Source organism: Eptesicus fuscus, chromosome 2 (genome assembly GCF_027574615.1).
Source record: "Eptesicus fuscus isolate TK198812 chromosome 2, DD_ASM_mEF_20220401, whole genome shotgun sequence".
Lineage (NCBI taxonomy): Eukaryota > Metazoa > Chordata > Mammalia > Chiroptera > Vespertilionidae > Eptesicus > Eptesicus fuscus.
The window spans coordinates 22,866,887-22,884,982 of NC_072474.1; the positions used below are offsets into that span (position 1 = coordinate 22,866,887).

The following is an 18,096-nucleotide window of genomic DNA, read 5'->3' on the forward strand; positions in this document are numbered from 1 at the left end:
GGCAAAGAAATCACATCAGCAGATGCCAGTGGCTGGAGGGGAGTGAGGTATTGACTACAAAGTGGCATAGCAGAATTTTTGAGGGAGTAACATAACTGTTTTATATCTTCTGATGGTTACACAATTATATATACTTATTCAGACTCAGTGAACTGTACACCACAATGGTTGAATTTTACTGCATTTAAATTATACTTTAACATGAGATGATGAAAGGATTTGTCAGGAGCTATCTATTGTGAAGAAAACAATATAAAGATAGTAGTTACAGTATGATCTCATTTCACAAAAATACTTATACATATCTATCATGCATACAGGCTGTGTGAATGTTTAACAGAGAAATTAGGAATGAAAAAGTAGAAGCCAACCAAAAAAGAAGGGTATGGAAATCAAGGCTTTACTCAAAAATATAAGCTACATCATGTCAACCCAGTCATCTTTTATGTAAAATTACATATGGGAGTGTATGAGAAAAATTACTGGATATTAAAGTTTTTTAAAAGCTGTAATCCATAAACACAAAGCTCTGAGAACATAATGCACTGGAAGTCTGTGGTTTTAGATATAAAAACTGCAAGACTGACTCTGCTGCATTTCCCAGGAAACTTCCATTCCATTCCCCTTTCCCTTCCAATACTGCTTTGTTTTCCTCCTCATTGTGATTGAAGACTATAGTGACTACCTGAAGGTTAGATAACACAATCTTAGGTGAAGTGTTGGCTCAGTGACTAAGATATTTCCTTGATTTGTCCTTTCTAAAAAGAGAAAGAATGGCCCTAGCCAGTTTGGCTCAGAGTCCTCTACAGTAAGACATCGAAATCCACTTGAGTCACCATCCATCCCTTATAAAACATTTATAATGTCTTATTGCAAATCTTTACATATATGCTTCAGTTACTAGCGTCTGACCTATTCAAGGCAGAGACCATGGCTTCCATCTGCACACACCTAAGTCTATTAGATGGTATGTACTCAATCACTGGTTTGAGAAAAGGAAAAGAAAACATTACATGAGCAGGAGAAAATGTACTATGAATATAGTATAGTTCCAATAATTAAATCTCCTTTCTATTTTAAACTTTGTTTAATCCACTCTGCCAAAAAATCTTTAAGAAAAATAAAACTCATTGGCACAAAAGCAAAAATTAAGACCTTACTCCACTGTCAAATAATGAGCTGGTTTTATAGCTTTGGAGAACAGATGGATGGCCAAAGTCTCCCTCCCATACCCTAATATCCTCCCCCACCAACCCCAATTTCCAGTGGTTATAATTTAAAAATATGGCCAGCACTGTTACTTTTGGCATACTTATTTGGAAATCTTAAAAGAGAAACAAATAAAATAATATCCAATGGGGTTATATGAGCTTAAAGTGGATCTACAGTTCAGTTGTGTTATTTTAAAGTTAATAGTATACTAATGTATCTGAGCAATGGCATCTAAACAAAAGAAAAAAATAAAACAAAACCTTTCTGTTTTTCTAGGAGTTTCAAAAATCTTTATTGGAATGCTATATGTAGTTATAGTTGTCTACTTTAAGGGGATATGTAAAAATTTTAAATATATGTTATTGATTTCAGAGAGGAAGAGAGAGGGAGAGAGAGATAGAAACATCAATAATGAGAGGGAATCATCAATCAGCTGATGACCAGCTCCTGCACACTCCCCACACTGTGGATTGAGCCTGCAACTGGGCATGTGCCCTGACCAGGAATCAAACTGTGACCTCCTGGTTCATAGTTCGATGCTCAACCACTGAGCCATACCAGCCAGGTAGATATGTCAAAATGTTAATGGTGGTTAAAAATATATCTGAGGTAGAAGTAAGATTGTTTCTTACAAAGAAACCTTCAGTTATTAAATTTCACTCAAGTATTTCCAGATTTATTTCATGGATAATGTTAAATCTCTTTTTTCAACTCCCAGAAGGAAGATTAAGCTATTTTTCTTTCTGTTTTGCAAAAAATTGGATTGGTCCTAAAAGGAAAACAAGCTTACTGTACATAATTCCTGGCAAGAAGAGAAAATTACAAGACTCCCCCCCCCACACTCCACACACACACATACTTATGCCTTTATTCCCACATTTTAAAAAATGTAACAAAATGTTGATTATTAAAATAATGCTTCTTCCAAGAAACTCAATTAACTGCAAACTATTAAGTTGATCAGGATAGTTTAAAGCAAGACAAACCAAAGTTACATGTACATTATATATAGATAGAAATGAAAATACACAGTATCATCATTCCACAACATGAAAGAAAGATAACTAATTTTTTAATGTCCTACCATGATTTGTGTTTGCTGGGTGATAAGCCTCAGGAAGATGGTTTTCTCCACTGGTCAATCCTTTCACAAATTCCCAGTGTGAATTTTCTGTGAGAAATGGCTCCCAGCCGCAGAAACCAGACTCAAAGTCACACATGAGATGACTGGCTGTTATGCATGGAATAGAAAACAGGTAAGGAGAAATGAAGTTGGGGCATACAAGGAAACATTGACCTATACTAGCCAATCAACTTAGGAGGTGAGAAAAATCATTCTACTTTGTAAAGAATGTTTTCTGCTTATCAGGATAGTTTTACTTTCCAATTTCACAAGGTTTCCCATGTGCTGTGTGAGGCATCCCCCATCTATATTATTCTATCTACAAGTCTGGCAACTTAGATCCTGGTTAGCCATCTTCATTATATTTAACTAGAGACCCGGGGCATGAATTCGTGCACCAGTGGGGTCCCTTGGCCTGGCCTGCGGGATCGGGCTGAAACCGGCTCTCTGACATGCCCCGAGGGATCCCAGATTGCAAGAGGGTGCAGGCCAGACTAAGGGACCCCACTGGTGCACGATCAGGGCCAGGGAGGATGCGGGAGGTTTGTCAGCTGGGGAGGGACTGCGGGAGGGCTCCAGGGCATGTCTAGCTCGTCTTGATCAGTCCTGATCAGCCAGACCCCAGCAGCAAGCTCACCTACCGGTTGGAGCGTCTTCCCTCTGGTAGTCAGTGCACGTCATAGTGACTGGTCAACCAGTCGACTGTCTGCCCCCTGGTGGTCAGTGCACATCATAGAGAGCGGTTGAGCAGCCTTAGCATATCATTAGCATATTATACTTTGATTGGTTGAATGGCTGACTGGCTGACTGGACACTTAGCATATTAGGCTTTTATTATATAGGATGATGCAAGGTGAAACTCTACAGCTTTTCAGGGAGTAACTAATACACATGCCAAGATGGACAAGATTCACCTGCTGAGATGGTAGTAAAAAATATCTATTGAGAAAGTTGGAATTTAAATTAATTCTGGACACCTAAAGAAGTTGAGTTCAGGACCTTGGTATTTTTTTCTATATTCTATTTTAAGAGTTTCAAAAAATAAAAAAGCTAACCATTTTGGAATTTCAGGTAAATTAGATATTCCAAACTCTGCTGTTTTCCCTCTTAATACACAACTAAAAAGTTCAAAAATACTTTTAAGTTTCTTTATTTATCACAAAAGAATTAGTGCTAGAGAAAGTCAGGATTTGGGATAAGCTTTATAAGCATTTTTCCTAGTTTTGTCAACATATTACTGAGAAAAAAATAAGTTTCAGAGGGCTGGGCAATAAACTAGAAATTCAAACAAGTTGATTTGTACTTTTGAAAAATTAGTTATGTGTTTATTTCCTAAAATAAGAATCTTAGCAGAATGGGAAATAAATTAATACAATTAATTTTAAAATATTTTCATATATTTCTCTTTATGCAGATGCATTTTTTATAATAGAAGGGAGAACAAAATAAATTTTGGTCAGAAAACATCTATTTTTCACAAGCTCCCTATGATCATAATACTATTGTTTTAATAACAGTGACAATAGACATGTTACCACTGATATCCAAGTATGTGCCAGGTATTTTACATATATTATTATCTTCACAAATACCCTACACAGTAAGTGTAATTATTCCCCCCCCCCTCAAAAAAAAAAATGGAACTTTAGCAGTAAGCCTCTTGCCTATGGTAAGTTTTAGTAAATGGAACATCCACGCTTTGAACTATCTGATGCCAAAGCTTATACTTTGAAACCTCTCTAAACCAGACATTCTGGCTCTTAATTCAAAAGACTCCATTATTATATGTGTGACTCATCGACATTATTTTCAATTTTAAATAATATGGTCATTTGACCAGTATTTTGAATACACTCACTATATCTTAATCAAAGGATTTTCAAATTTCTATAAATAGGAATGCCTGATTTCAAGATCATATATTTCATCACTACCATGTCAACTTTAAAACACTAAAGTGCACTTTGTAAATAACAATGCCACTGCATTATCTCTACAGGTAAATCAAATGTTTAGACCTCAGAGCTATTCTTGTTTAAATAATCACATAATGGATACATAATGTAAAATATTTTTTCTTTGCAAGCAAATATTATTTTCTCCCTCAAGTGGATTTCCCCCAAAAAAATAAAAACAAGTGAATTAACTATAGTATAAGAATGAAAAATGGGGCACATTACTTAATGTTGAATTAATGTGACAAAGAAATGCCATTTACCCATATATCTAAGTGGAAATCTATTGCTTCTAGATATGTTTTTATTTTCTTATCTCAGGCTACAAGAGTTTATAGAATACTGCTATTGATAAAAAAAAAAAAAAAAAAAAAAAAAAAACTTCTCAAAGGAGAGTCTCTTCTGGTGTCTTTACATAATCTTAAGCACCTATGACCTAGCTGTGACTGTCTCCCTGGACATTCAGAAAATCCTCTGGTCCATTTCCTTGGTCCTCCATGGACTTTGCCACCTACTAGGCCACCTCCAAGTTCATCTAAGTCAATTGATGGGGTGCAGAAATATACAAAATTCAAAATATATCCTTGACCTCTTAAATGTGCTTACAAGTTTCAAATTCTTGGCTATGAACTTGGTCAGAAATCTTCTCATCTCTCCCTAGTTCCTAAGAGACACATTTCCCTGGCATAGAAAATCTTCATAGATATGGTGACCACACATCTGTGTCAGCCCACAATTGCCTCAGTTTATGCCTGTCATCCTAGTATAATAATTAATACCTCTCATTTTCCTCTCAAATGTCCCTGCTTGAGCAATAAATTTAATATTGCCATATTGGAGAAACAAATTATATACTGATACACAAAGGAAGCAAGTCCATGTGAATGACAAACTTATTCACTGCAGATAGCCACTGTAGTAACCTATTATGCTAGTAACCATTCTATTCCCCAACTAGATAATGGTGTGAAATGGCGATAAGATCAATAAGCGTGGAAATGCAAAGTACAACATGACCCAAGCATCACCAAACCCTTCGACAGACTCTTCACAATTGTGCCTGTGTCACTTGACTGCAAAGATGTAAAGGAGATTTCAAGATACAATAACTTTGGGTTGTATAAATATTGACATTTGGCTTTAGGAGAAAAAGTTTAAACCATTTATTTCATTACTTGGATGGTGCACATTACTTAATGGTGAATCAATATGGCAAGGAAATGTCATTTACCTAAATACCTAAGTGGAAATCTATTGCTTCTGAATATGTGTGTCTGTGTTGTTGTTTTTTCTCATCTCAGGCAACAAGAGTTTATAGTATACCAATATTGATAAAAACTTATTCCTCAACGGAGAGTCTCTTCTGTGTTGTTGTTTTTTTTTAATATAATCTTAAGCCCCTATGACCTAGCTTTATAAGTTAAAATGCCAATTATTGCACTTTCCATGGAACACTAAACACCACTGTCCTTTGAAAAATGAAAATTAATTTTTTTAAATGCATCACCATAAATATATTTAAAAGCAAAATGGTACAATCACCTCTGTAAAAATCATGGTGAATTGTTCAGTTATTTTAACCCCTGGCATTTGTTCCAGTATACTAGAAAGGGCTTTTTTAAAAGCTAATATTCTAGAATTTAACTGCACTATCTCTCTCTATATATATATATATATGCCAAGTGACTGGAATGGTGGAACGACCAGAACAACCGGTCACTATGAGGTGCACTGCGGTGGCCAACTGGCCCAATGAGGGTCCTGATCGGGAGTAAGGCTGGCTGGCCAACCATCCAAAGCTCCTCCCCCTGAATGGCCCCATCCTCAATTGCCCCCCCAATCAGGGGTGGGGCTGGCCAGCCAACCGCGGCCCCTCCCCCCAGCCAGCCCCATCCCCAATTGCCCCCCAACCCCGATTGGGGGCAGGGCCGGCCGGCCAACCTCCTGTGGGCCTCCCCCCCCACAGCCCAGTCCCTGATCCTCCCCATCGGGGGTGGGGCCGGACCCCACCCGTGCACGAATTCGTGTACTTGGCCTCTAGTAAAATATAAGTCAAATTCCAGACACCAAAGTTGAAGGTATTCCATTAATATTCCCTGTGTATAATTCAAAAAGTTTATCCTAGTAATAAATAGCTGAAGAAAACCAAGAGGAACAAACATTCTGGAAATGAATAAATGCCTTATGATACCTTGTATGTCAAATACTAAATATATATAAAATCTCAAAGATTATCAATTCATATTATAAATAAAATATATTCATTATAATGAGTAATTTTGGTTATTTGGTTGCTTTTATTTAAGTTTCTGTGATTATAGAAGACACATCACTATCTCTAATCAGAGCATGAGATATGCCACTGTTGGTAATTTCAGTGAAATTTCACTGAGTTCATCACTGAGAGTAATATTTTTAATTGATGACAAAGCTTTCTCTTGCATATTTAACCACTACAGCATATTGGCAAAGAAAAATAATTTCATTGTGACACCTGAGGAAAATTCTTCTGGATCATAAAAATTAAAATATTTATGAATTCTCTAGTTCAGAAGTAAACTAGTTTTCTATCACATAAGAAAAAAGTACATTTGGAAATGAATGGGTAATGTTCCATTCAATAAGCAGATATTAGATTTGAGTATGATTATATTATAAAAATGTTTGTTAATATTTATTAAGAAACCATAAGAATCTTTTCTCCACTAAACATGTATATATTTCTCTTAGACACTGGGAAGTATTTTAATATTTAATAATTTAAAAAATATAGGAAAGATATCTAGAGATGGTATCATCATCTTACCTAATAATAGACAAACATGTAAATTAACTGTACCTCTGCTAAGCCACCAGCCAATCAGGAGTGATATGCTAATTAACCCAACAAAGATGGCAGTTAATTTGCATACTCAGCCGCCGAGTGATGGGGGTGGGACGCTTGTGTCGTCGCCATGGCAATGACGCAGGCGATCTGCCCCACCCCTGGTCTCTCAGGGCCTCTGGCAGCGTGGGAAGGAGGTGCCAGAGCAGAAAGAGGCGGCTCCGGGGCCTGAGCAGAAAGGGGCTGGGCCGGAGTGGAAAGGCAGTGCCAGCAGCCAGGGAAAGGAAAGCCCATTCTAGCACAAATCTTTGTGCATCGGGCTTCTAGTCCTATATAATAAAAGCCTAATATGCTAAGTGTCCAATCATCTGATCGTCCGTTCAACCAATCAAAGTGTAATATGCTAATGATACGCTAAAGTCACTCAACCACTCTCCATGATGTGCACTGACCACCAGGGGGCAGACCCTCCAACCGGTAGGTTATCTTGCTGCTGGGATTTGGCTTCCCTGGAGCCCTCCCGTGATCCCTCCCTGGCTGGCCAACCTCCCACGTCCCTCCCTGGCCTCGATCGTGCACCGGTGGGGTCCCTTGACCTGGCCTGCACCCTCCCACAATCCGGGACCCCTTGGGGGATGTTGGAGAGCCAGTTTTGGCCCGATCCCACAGGCCAGGACGAGAGACCCCACTGGTGCATGAATTCATGCACTGGGCCTCTAGTAAAAAATAAATACATTGCACTGAATTCTTGGTTTAAGCTTCTTTCATTTGAACATGTACCAACTTTTCCTTTAAGGTGTCACAACTTACATTAGCATTTTAAAAGCTCTAACAAGTTCTACAAGTAAAATAATTTTTTCACAAATTATTTTCTCCTGTTTTGACTTAAATGCAGATCTATGTATCCTACCATCTTTTTTGGTGCATACACACAGTGTTTTTTATATACATATTTTGTGGAAGGAAATGCCAATTGTTTAATTAATAAAACCTCAATACAGGAAAATAAATGGGAAAAACATATCCAAAATAAAATGCTAAAATAAAAGTAAATAAATAAAAAAACCATTTGTTTGAGATATAAGAATTGTATTCATTTAGTTGGAATTCATCATTTCTAAAGAGACACAGAATCTTAGTTGCTAAGTTACATCATATGAGAATCATCATGTGGTTAAATTATATATATACTAGAGGCCTGATGCACAAAGATTCGTGCAAGAATGGGCCTTCCTTCCCCTGGCTGTCAGCACTGCCTTCGCTCTGGCCAGAGCCACCTTTCCACCCCGGTCCAGAGCCGCCTTTCCGCCCCAGCCCGGAGCTGCCTTTCTGTTCCAGCCCGGAGCCGCCTTTCCGCCTTCCCAGGCTGCCCAGAGGCCCGGAGTGGCTGGGATGGTGTGGAACGCCTGCGTCATCGCCATGCATATGTCCCTGGTTGCTCGGCACCTGCATAAGCAAATTAACCCACCATCTTTTTTGGGTTAATTTTCATACTCACTCCTGATTGGCTGGTGGGCATCGTGAAGGTATGTTCAATTAGCATGTTACTCTTTTATTAGGTAGATTTTTAAATATGACTAGGCTTGAATAGTTTTAGGTTTCTTGTCATCACTCTTATCAAAGACTCTCCATAAAAGGTCTGAAAGAAAGGTGTTAGGCCTTTTTTCCTACGTAATTGGTCAGAAAGGGAAAAGTCCTACATTTATAAAGGTTAGCAATCCTACCTAATAAAAGGGAAGTATGCAAATAACCATCACTTCGCTACGCCCACGATTGGGCCGGCGGCAGGCTGGGGGCGGGACTTGGGGTGGCCAATTGGGCTGACAGGATGAGCGGGGGGCGGGGGACGGGGACCCTCGTGAGTCCCCGCCCCCCGTTCCTCCCGCAGGACCCAACGGCCAGCACTGTGGGAAGACCGATGGAGCCAGCGGAAGGCGCCGGTGTTGGAACTTGGGGTGGCCGATTGCGTGGCTGCCAGCACCAGTTTTCCGCCAGCAGCAGTTTTCCTCTGGCCACCCGCCAATTGGAGCGCCTCCCGATCAGAGTTCCTCTCAGGGTGGCCGATCACGCTGGCGGGAGGCGCTCTGATCGGCGGGTGGCCAGAGGAAAACTGCTGCTGGCGGAAAACTGGTGCCGGCAGCCAGGTGAAGGAAGGTCTATTGCACGAAACTTCGTGCAACGGGCTTCTAGTATATAATATACTAGTATGTCTCCAAGGGGAAAACTAGAAAGAGGTTCCCTCTCCTACCCATTTCTCTCTTTAAGGAAAACACACACACATACACCACTAATCACAACTATTCATTTGTTGAACAGAGAGGTTTTGCAGTGCTAGCAATACCACCAATTCACAGCAGAGAATTAGTATTTGCTATACAGTCAGCTCTTTTATTAGTGCTAGCATAGAAACCCTCACAAGGAACAGTGCTAATAGCTTCAGAATCAGAATGTACATTCATCTTATTTCATATTAGCTTTACCTTGCTTAAAACAAACTCTAGTTTTTTAAAGCCAACCACAGTCATGATTTGGAGCATGTTAATAAGTAAACTATTGATTCACTTACAGCAATTCACTGGGTCTTCATCACTCTTATCAGAACAATCCTGCCGAGAGTCACATACTGATTCCTGGGCAATACACTGACCATTGGCACAAGTGAATTCACCCGCAGAGCAAGACTTTCTGGATGCGGCCTGTGCACACACATAGACCCAGAGCTGATCCAGCCCAATAAAACTTCTCTGGCTCAAAAGAGCCCCTTCGAATATAATCTTTAGTGGGGGGAAAAATGAAAAAAAAAATGAGTTCATAATCTCTTAAAAAGACTAATTGTAATAATAATAGATATTAAATTATTAAGAAAACATCTGTTTAAAGAACAGGCAAATACAATTGATAACAAAGTTCTTATTTGAGAAGCCTAACCCACACACATAAGATTAATAGGCACATTAGTTCCACTGAAGCCTCTTAGAAACCACCTATGCTCGTGATCAGGTGAAGTACAGCATCCCACTTAATCCTCGACAATATCCTTGACTGCAACTATTTACTTGGTCTCATCTTTGAAGCTCTCTCTCTTTAATATTTAAGGAAAAGACTAAGAATTGTCACTATGTACACAGCAATAGCTATGCATATTTTTTAACTACTGAAAGTAGTATTGGAATGCATGAAGAGAAATGTCAGGCAAATGGTAAGGGATGCAACAGAAGAACAGAAAATTTAAAGATTATAAAAATATATTAATTTTTATCAAAAAATAATATATTTAATAATCAAAGCTTAAATTAAATAAATCTCATTTTATCCAATCAAATCACTAGCTTTTCTGAAGGTATTTAATACTAGCAAGTGAAACAACCATATGTTCCTAGTCCAATGTAAGATAATATCAAAATATTTTTGTAGGAATTGATTATAACTGATTCTTTAGACTGATTTCAGAGAGAGAAAAAGAGAGGGGGGGTGGGAGAGACAGATCCACGTGAGAGAAAAACACCCATCAGTTGTCTCCCACACACGCCCCAACTGGGGATTGAACCTGCAACCTAGACATGTGCTCTGACCAGGAATTGAACCCACCACTTTTCTGTTATACAGGACAATGCTCCAACCAAGCCACAACTGCCAGAGCAATGTCAAAGTATTAATCTTCCTTCAGATTCTACCAAGAGCAATAGTCAACACCAAGAGGAAAAGACAGACAGAAAGAGCTAACTGGATAGCAAATAACTAATTGTCTGCTGTCCAATATGATAGTCCATAGCTACTTTGGGATATTTCAATTTAAATTAATTAAAATTCAGCCCCTCTGTGGCACAAGCCACATTTTAAGTGTTTAATTAGTCACATGAAGTTTGTGGCTACCTTGTTGGAAAGCACAGATATAGAAAATTTCCATTACCACAGAAAGTTCTATTGAACAGTGGTGAACTAGATGTTAACATATGAATAAGATACTAGAAATAAAAGCCAACTTCTTATATCTCTTCCGGCTTAAAGTTTCTGAATAAGTTTTCTGCTTCGCAAAAACATGAACAACTATTATTTCTTTGTTAAGAATTACTTAAGATCAAGTTCCGTTTGCAAATATATTTAATGATTTAGTCTAGAAAATAATATTAAATTTAAATATTTAACATTAAGAAAACTTTGTAAGCTTCTACACGCTCTCCCATAATGAGTATCATAGTAAAAATGTATAAAGTTATTGTATCTAAAGCTGTATATTTTCATAGCAGCAAGCAATCAGACATGTAGAAATATCAGTTTGAAGTTGTAATATTGAAAAATTTGAACTTGTCTCAAAATTTAAAAATTTAATCTTAAGTCCTCAAAATATGCCACTATTAAAAATCTACTTACATTTAATATGCATCTGGAAACCTAGAATAACTTCCAAATTATTTTCTTTATATTTTACTTTGTTTTATCTTGGGGTTAAATAACAAAATTTTAACATTCAGTCTACATAAAAAAGATGAAACTCCAATCATTTAGTACTCATTTCAGAAATTATAAAGATAGATATCAGCTTAGAAAAGTTTAAATAGTGTCAAAATGTTAAGTTAGTAGGCTATGTTATAAACCTCAACTTTACTGAGATTGCTACAAAAAAGCTATGGTTCAGAAATTCCAACCTCAAAAGTAAACAGGATTCTAAAAATCTCACGATTATAGATTAGTGTCATTTGGGTTCTCCCTTTTAACACCTAGAGACATGTATGAATATGGCATTAGCATAAGGAATGAAATTGCTTTCAGAAGCCACACATATACTTATATTCCAATATAAATATATACTTTAATGCAACACAAAATGAATGTAATATTAAATAAAGTACTGCACTTCAAAAATAAAATTCTAAATAGCAATTAATAATACCAGATATTAAAATGTTATCCCACTAACTTACTATATTTTGTGATATTGCCATATTAGAAAAGAAAGAAATGACGGGCAAACATTTAATATGAAAGTTTAGGAAAATGTTATCACATAATTATTTCAGCACAATTTCAGCACAATTTTCAACAAAAGCCCATGTAAGTTTTCTAGAGACAGTCTTCACTCTGAGTCCTTCACTCAGGGGAAGTTTGGCCTGAGAAGGTCTAGGTAGAATAAAAAGAAGTAGGTAATCGCTTTCCCCAAACATATGTCTACATCTTTAATGTAAATGCTAATTTAAATTTAGCAATGGGTAATAAATTCACCACTACACAGCTAATAATGAAACATGATAAAAAAAAATACTTGCTCTTCCCTTTTATACCTTAAATGTCTTCAGTCCTTCTGGTATTAACACATCTGTTTTCACCCAGTTTTTGTGAGTTGATGTATTGTATGTCCAAAATATTTCTTCTTCCTTTGATTAGAATAAAAAGACATTACTCATTCCCCACATTCCACTCTCATATTTACATATGTACACTCTTAATTACATTTTAATAGAATTTATCCTACCTGTAGGATATTAAGTGCTAAGAAATCTAAAGCATTGGTGAAAGGGGTGTGTAACATTTTTTAAAGGAAACATAAGGAAATGGGGGAACACAAACAGGTGGAGTAGCAAGGATGTTTAGGGCAGTGAAGAGTCTATATGATAATATAATGATGCATATGCCATTATCATTTGTCCAAACCTACGGAATGTACAACATACTATACTGTACATCTGTATAATGATCATTTCCCAGGTTGAGCCCAGTGCACGAAATTGGTGCATTGGTAGGGTCCCTAGGTCTGGCCAGCAATCAGGGCTGATATTCAGGGTGACCGGCAGGGCAATTGGGGGGTCCCCATTGGCACCCACCTTGGCTGGCCTGAGGCCTGCGGGCTGGGGGCAGCTCCTGCATTGAGCGTCTGCCCCCTGGTGGTCAATGTGCATCATAGCGGTGGGTTGTTCCGCCATTCGGTCGATTTGCATATTAGGCTTTTATTATATAGGATGCATTATGAGGTAACATGCTCAATAAAATCTCTAATGTACTCCAAAATTTTGCCTCTGGTATTGGGCTTTATAATTGGTGAGTATATTCGTATGCTCTGAAATAATCCTATTTTTCTTTGGATTTTATCAAACAGTCAAGTTAATTTGACATTTCCCTGGTAATGTTCAGAATATTTACCTACAGGGTGCACTAATTTTTCATAGACCAACAGAGTGGAAATGCAAAAAGTAGCAAAATTATGTCTTAGGCTGAGCTTAGAGATGCCTCTGTGCTCTCCTTTCACTGTGAGATAGGCAATGGCACTGGAAGGTGACATCTAGTTGTAATGACATTCACACTTTTCCAAACTCTTGCAAGCATTTATCTCCATAGTTGGCTTCACTTATTTGATTCATATCCAAGATTTTCTAGAAAATGAATCTATTTTCAACTTAGTCCTTTACCCTCTGATTTCTATACATATTTCCAAGTCTTAAATATTTCAGAAGATAGCCTAAACCTACTAAAATGTACTTCATTCCATGACTTATTTATATAAACTCTTAAGACTCCCACAGACAGTGAAACATACATGTTAGACATGTTTTCCTGGTCACATCAGGGTGAACTGGAGTTATAAAAAGGTGAGACACACAAGAATTTTTTTGCTAATTATTTCCTATGCGGCTTCAGTTATTCCGCATCAAGACACTCGTCCTCCACAGATGCTTTTAGTGACACTGCTTGGCAAGCTGTATTCATCACTTCCCCTCACTTTCATTTTATGAGAATAACTGAGAGCAACTGTGCTCTTTTTTCACAATGACTAATTGATTCCCCTCTGTTCTACTGGAAGAAGAATGCATTTACATTTTTTTGAAAAATGAGCAGAGTTCTTTCTATATCGTAAATGGAATTTCATACACTAAGTTAATTGTATATTGTGTATGAAATCCAGATTTTTTCTACATTTTCCTGTCTCATGCTACAATGAAAAAGAAAAATAATTAACCCCAACTAAACAAAATCAACTTTGATTTTATTTTTATCCTCACAGACTCTTATCTAATTACTTTCAATAGGTGTCAATGTGAAAGAGACTCCCAGTTCAGAAAAGCCTTTCAAGTGATATTCTAATTTTTTATTATCTTAATCAATAAATAAAAATGTTAAAAATGTCTTTACTCCCCCAGATCAGCACCAATAATGCCATTTTACCCTTCAAGAAAAATATTTATTACTACATATTTTAGAGATATCTGCTTATCCTTCCCTCTTCCAGTGAAGAAAATAAAAGGAACCAATTTCAAGGGTTTATTTTATTTTTAACTACTTTTTATTGCGTGCAGGATAGGATCATATACTGTGGTAAAGACCTTCCTTCAAGGAAAGCTTATTATGGCTTTAAAAACTGTATCATACAAGAAAAGATATTTCTAAGGCACTGTCTTCCCTGCCCTAACTGTTTTCTTCCTGTTTGCCAGTGGGAATTTAGAAAATATGTAGAAGCAGTACAAGTTGGGCACTGCCCTTGGCTCACTGACAAGGAAACTCTCCTCAGGATAAAAGATAGGCTGTTGCTATGGTTATTGCCTTAATAGATGATGAACAGAGACCTAATCCCAAACTAGAACTGCTATACACATAAGCTTACTGAGTCAACTTTTTATTTAACAACTTGCCTCTCACCTGTTTTCTATTTCTCAACTTCTATATCCTCTGAATATAAAGAAAATAACTCAGCATTCTTACTAGACATTTCTTCATTTACCTGCACATATCTTAAGGGTTTTTCCTTTATTGTATTCCTGGAAGATGTAAATGACCATTTTCATCAAGAGATAATTTTGTAAATGACAGATTTGGAGTCTTTTTTAAGAGTGTGATAAAACATTAACTTGTGACTTAAATGTACTTTGTTACAAATTTGTGTTACGTGTATAAAATATAGCAAGTAGAGTGTCAGAAAAAATAGACCACTATCTTGCAGAATACTGGTTAAACTAATAAATCAAACATCAGTCAATACTCTCTATGATGTACTCTTAATTGCTTCCAGTTAATATACCAGATTAGTTCTCAACTAATAAACTTCTGTTCTTATAATGTGGGAAATGGATTGCTGATAACTGTATTCTTATTATATGAGGTGATATCTGAAACCAATTTGTTTCTCTTTCCTTGTAGCATCCAAAAGCCACCAGAGAAATGATATCTCTAATTTTAAGTAATTCATAACTCTATTCTACATATATTAAAACTTTAAAAATCCATCACTGGTGTTCAGAGCAGATTAAAATAATCCCCAAAATTAGAAGATATATGATACAAATTTTACTTAAATGTAGAATAACTAATTCATCATTTATAAAATATTAATTAACTAGAGGCCTGGTGCACAAAATTCATGCACTGGGGAGGTGTTTCTCAGCCCAGCCTGCACCCTCTCCAATCTGGGACCCCTCAAGGGATGTCTGCCCGTTTAGGCCCGATCCCTAAACCGGCAGTTGGACATCCCTCTCACAATCTGGGACTGCTGGCTCCCAACCACTCCCTGCCTGCCAGCCTAATCACCCCCTAACCACTCCCCTGCCAGCCTGGTTGCCCCCAACTGCCCTCCCCTGCCAGACCAGTTGCCCCCAACTGCCCTCCCCTGCCAGCCTGGTCGCCCCCAACTGCCCTCCCCTGCAGGCCTGGTCCCCCCTAACTGCCTTCCCCTGCCAACCTGGTCACCCCTAACTGCCCTCCCCTGCCGGCCTGATTGCCCACAACTACTCTTCCCTGCCAGCCATCTTGTAGAAGCCATCTTTGACCACATGGGGGTGGCCATCTTGTGCAAGGGCGTGAGGTTCAATTTGCATATTACCTCTTTATTATATTTAATTACCTGCTGTGTAAAAGCACTTTCATAGGGCCATATATTTTTAAAGTGCCTTTAGCTATAATATAAATGTAACAAAATTATTCTAGAATTTCTTTGTTGAAGAAGGATACTGGAAATTTTAGCTGGTTGCAAATTGCATAAGGCTATCTGGGCATGGTTTACATAGCACAGGTAACAATAACTGAAAAATGACTGAAACATAAACACTACAACATATATGGGTAAAGTTTAACCTTTTTGTTTGTTTATTTGTTTGTTTTGTAAACTTTCCCCCATGTATCTGGAAAGTTTGGAGAACTACAGAAAGAGCAGGGAGATATTTTTACAAATTGAATGAAATATACCAAATAGATTCCAGGGCATTATGCTACCAAATACTACTGCAAAATATATACTATTACAAAAATATAACCTAGTTACAGAATGCTAGACATTGTGTCTCATTCCCGTAACAAAGGAAAATGTATTAGGCCATCTAATGAGAGTATTCATCTAACTTTATGCTTTAGAACTCTGTGAATGTCTTGGAAAAGAAAACTAGAATAAGACTGGACATGATGAAAATGACACAAAAGGGAAAGGTAGAAGTGATATAACAGAACTAGGAAGAAAAAGACTTTGTCTTGAATTTTCAAATATCTTGCTAATAAGCATTCTGAAATTTGAGGATGAAAGAGAAGAAAATGCTATTGACAGATGGTTATTGGCACTTAATAAGTGCAGATGATAAATTAATTTGTGTTAAAAATGAATCTAGCTGAAGTCATGTGCAAGTTTCAACTGGATTTACCCAAAGTATTCTGAGCCAAAGGAAACAAATTTGGATGTTTTTACTGTCTTCCTTTTTCCAATATCAGAATTACTGCAATTATTGCCAAATGTTCCCCATTTCTAGAATGATTGCTGTTTACCCCTATGATTTATTTACTTCTATTTATAAGTAAATTTTTCCTCACAATAGAAATTCTCAGTGTCTCAGGTATTTTCCCACATGTAGAGAATTGTTTTTAGTTATAGTTAGGTTTAAAAAAAAAAAAAGGCTTAAGCTAGCATTACCACCACAATTTTTACTCTGCCCATTGTGCAATTTCTTTCATTCAAATGACTCATTTGTCTGCATCTAATCAGTAATTGCCAGCCTTTAAAATTGTATCTACTGGTACCAGAACGAGTAATTTGCTTCCATCATATTTAGAACTTTAATGGTATACAGATCTAAAATACAAAACAGATTACATCAGAGCTTCAATAGAAAGGTAACAAAAGATTCTCAAATAGCTCATTTTATTAGACCTATAGTTTCTTTAATATATTTTTATGAATGTTAACAGTTTTATGATATACTAGAGGCCCGGTGCACGAATTCATGCACGGGTGGGGTCTGGCCAGCCCACGCTGATTGGGGCCGATCAGGCTGGGCTGGCCGGGGGTGGGGGGAGGAGCAGGGAATGTGGGAGGTTGGTGGGCCAGCCCCACTCCCAATGGGGGGGGGGCTGATCAGGGGTGGGGCTAGCCAGGGATAGGGGCCACAGGCTGTTGGCCGGCAGACCCTGCCCCCTGGTTAAACTCCCAATCGAACTCCTGGTGGAGGGAACAATTTGCATATTAGCCTTTTATTATATAGTATATTAACACATTGCTTTTGCAAATTATCACATTGGCTTTTGCGTATGGCAGTATTTCCTAAACCAACTTCTTAATATTTCTTTTTAAACGTATACTAAATAAAATCAAGCTAAAGAATACCTAAAGCCTACATAACTGAGAAACAGAAACAGAAGTTGCCAAGATTAGAAATTTCATTTACTCATTGGTTTTGAAATAAATGCAAGTTTCTTCTTACCTTATTGTTATACAGACTTACTCTCAGGACACTGTTTTCCATAGCATAATAGAATTGCAAATGGCAGCTCTTGCCCCAGCAGTGACACACAGAGCTATTCAGATAAGCCCTGCTGTCTAAATGGTCAAGTGAAGAAGCATGGTTAGCCTCTACCCACATGTAGTAACCTGAAAATTAAAGGAAAAGAAAGCAATTTAGAAACAAATTAGGTACTTTCTGTTTGAACAAAATTATTGTATTTCTAGAGTTTTCAAAATCAGACTTGAATCACAAATATTTTATTTAAAATGATGATATGATGGTATGAAATGATTGCAT

The 18,096-nt window shown here is 37.4% G+C and overlaps 1 protein-coding gene across 1 annotated transcript in view; it reads right to left on the bottom strand.

Moving 5' to 3' along the window:
- The window catches only part of MALRD1 (MAM and LDL receptor class A domain containing 1), a 640,413-nt gene that overhangs the window by 539,119 nt on the left and 83,198 nt on the right, over positions 1-18,096 (bottom strand). Inside the window, exons 9-12 of the mRNA XM_054724807.1 lie at positions 17,779-17,945; positions 12,394-12,486; positions 9,681-9,888; positions 2,297-2,443 (exon numbers count right to left, since the gene is read on the bottom strand). Of these exons, the coding sequence (XP_054580782.1) occupies positions 2,297-2,443; positions 9,681-9,888; positions 12,394-12,486; positions 17,779-17,945 (615 nt within the window). The remainder of the gene's footprint in view (positions 1-2,296; positions 2,444-9,680; positions 9,889-12,393; positions 12,487-17,778; positions 17,946-18,096) is intronic.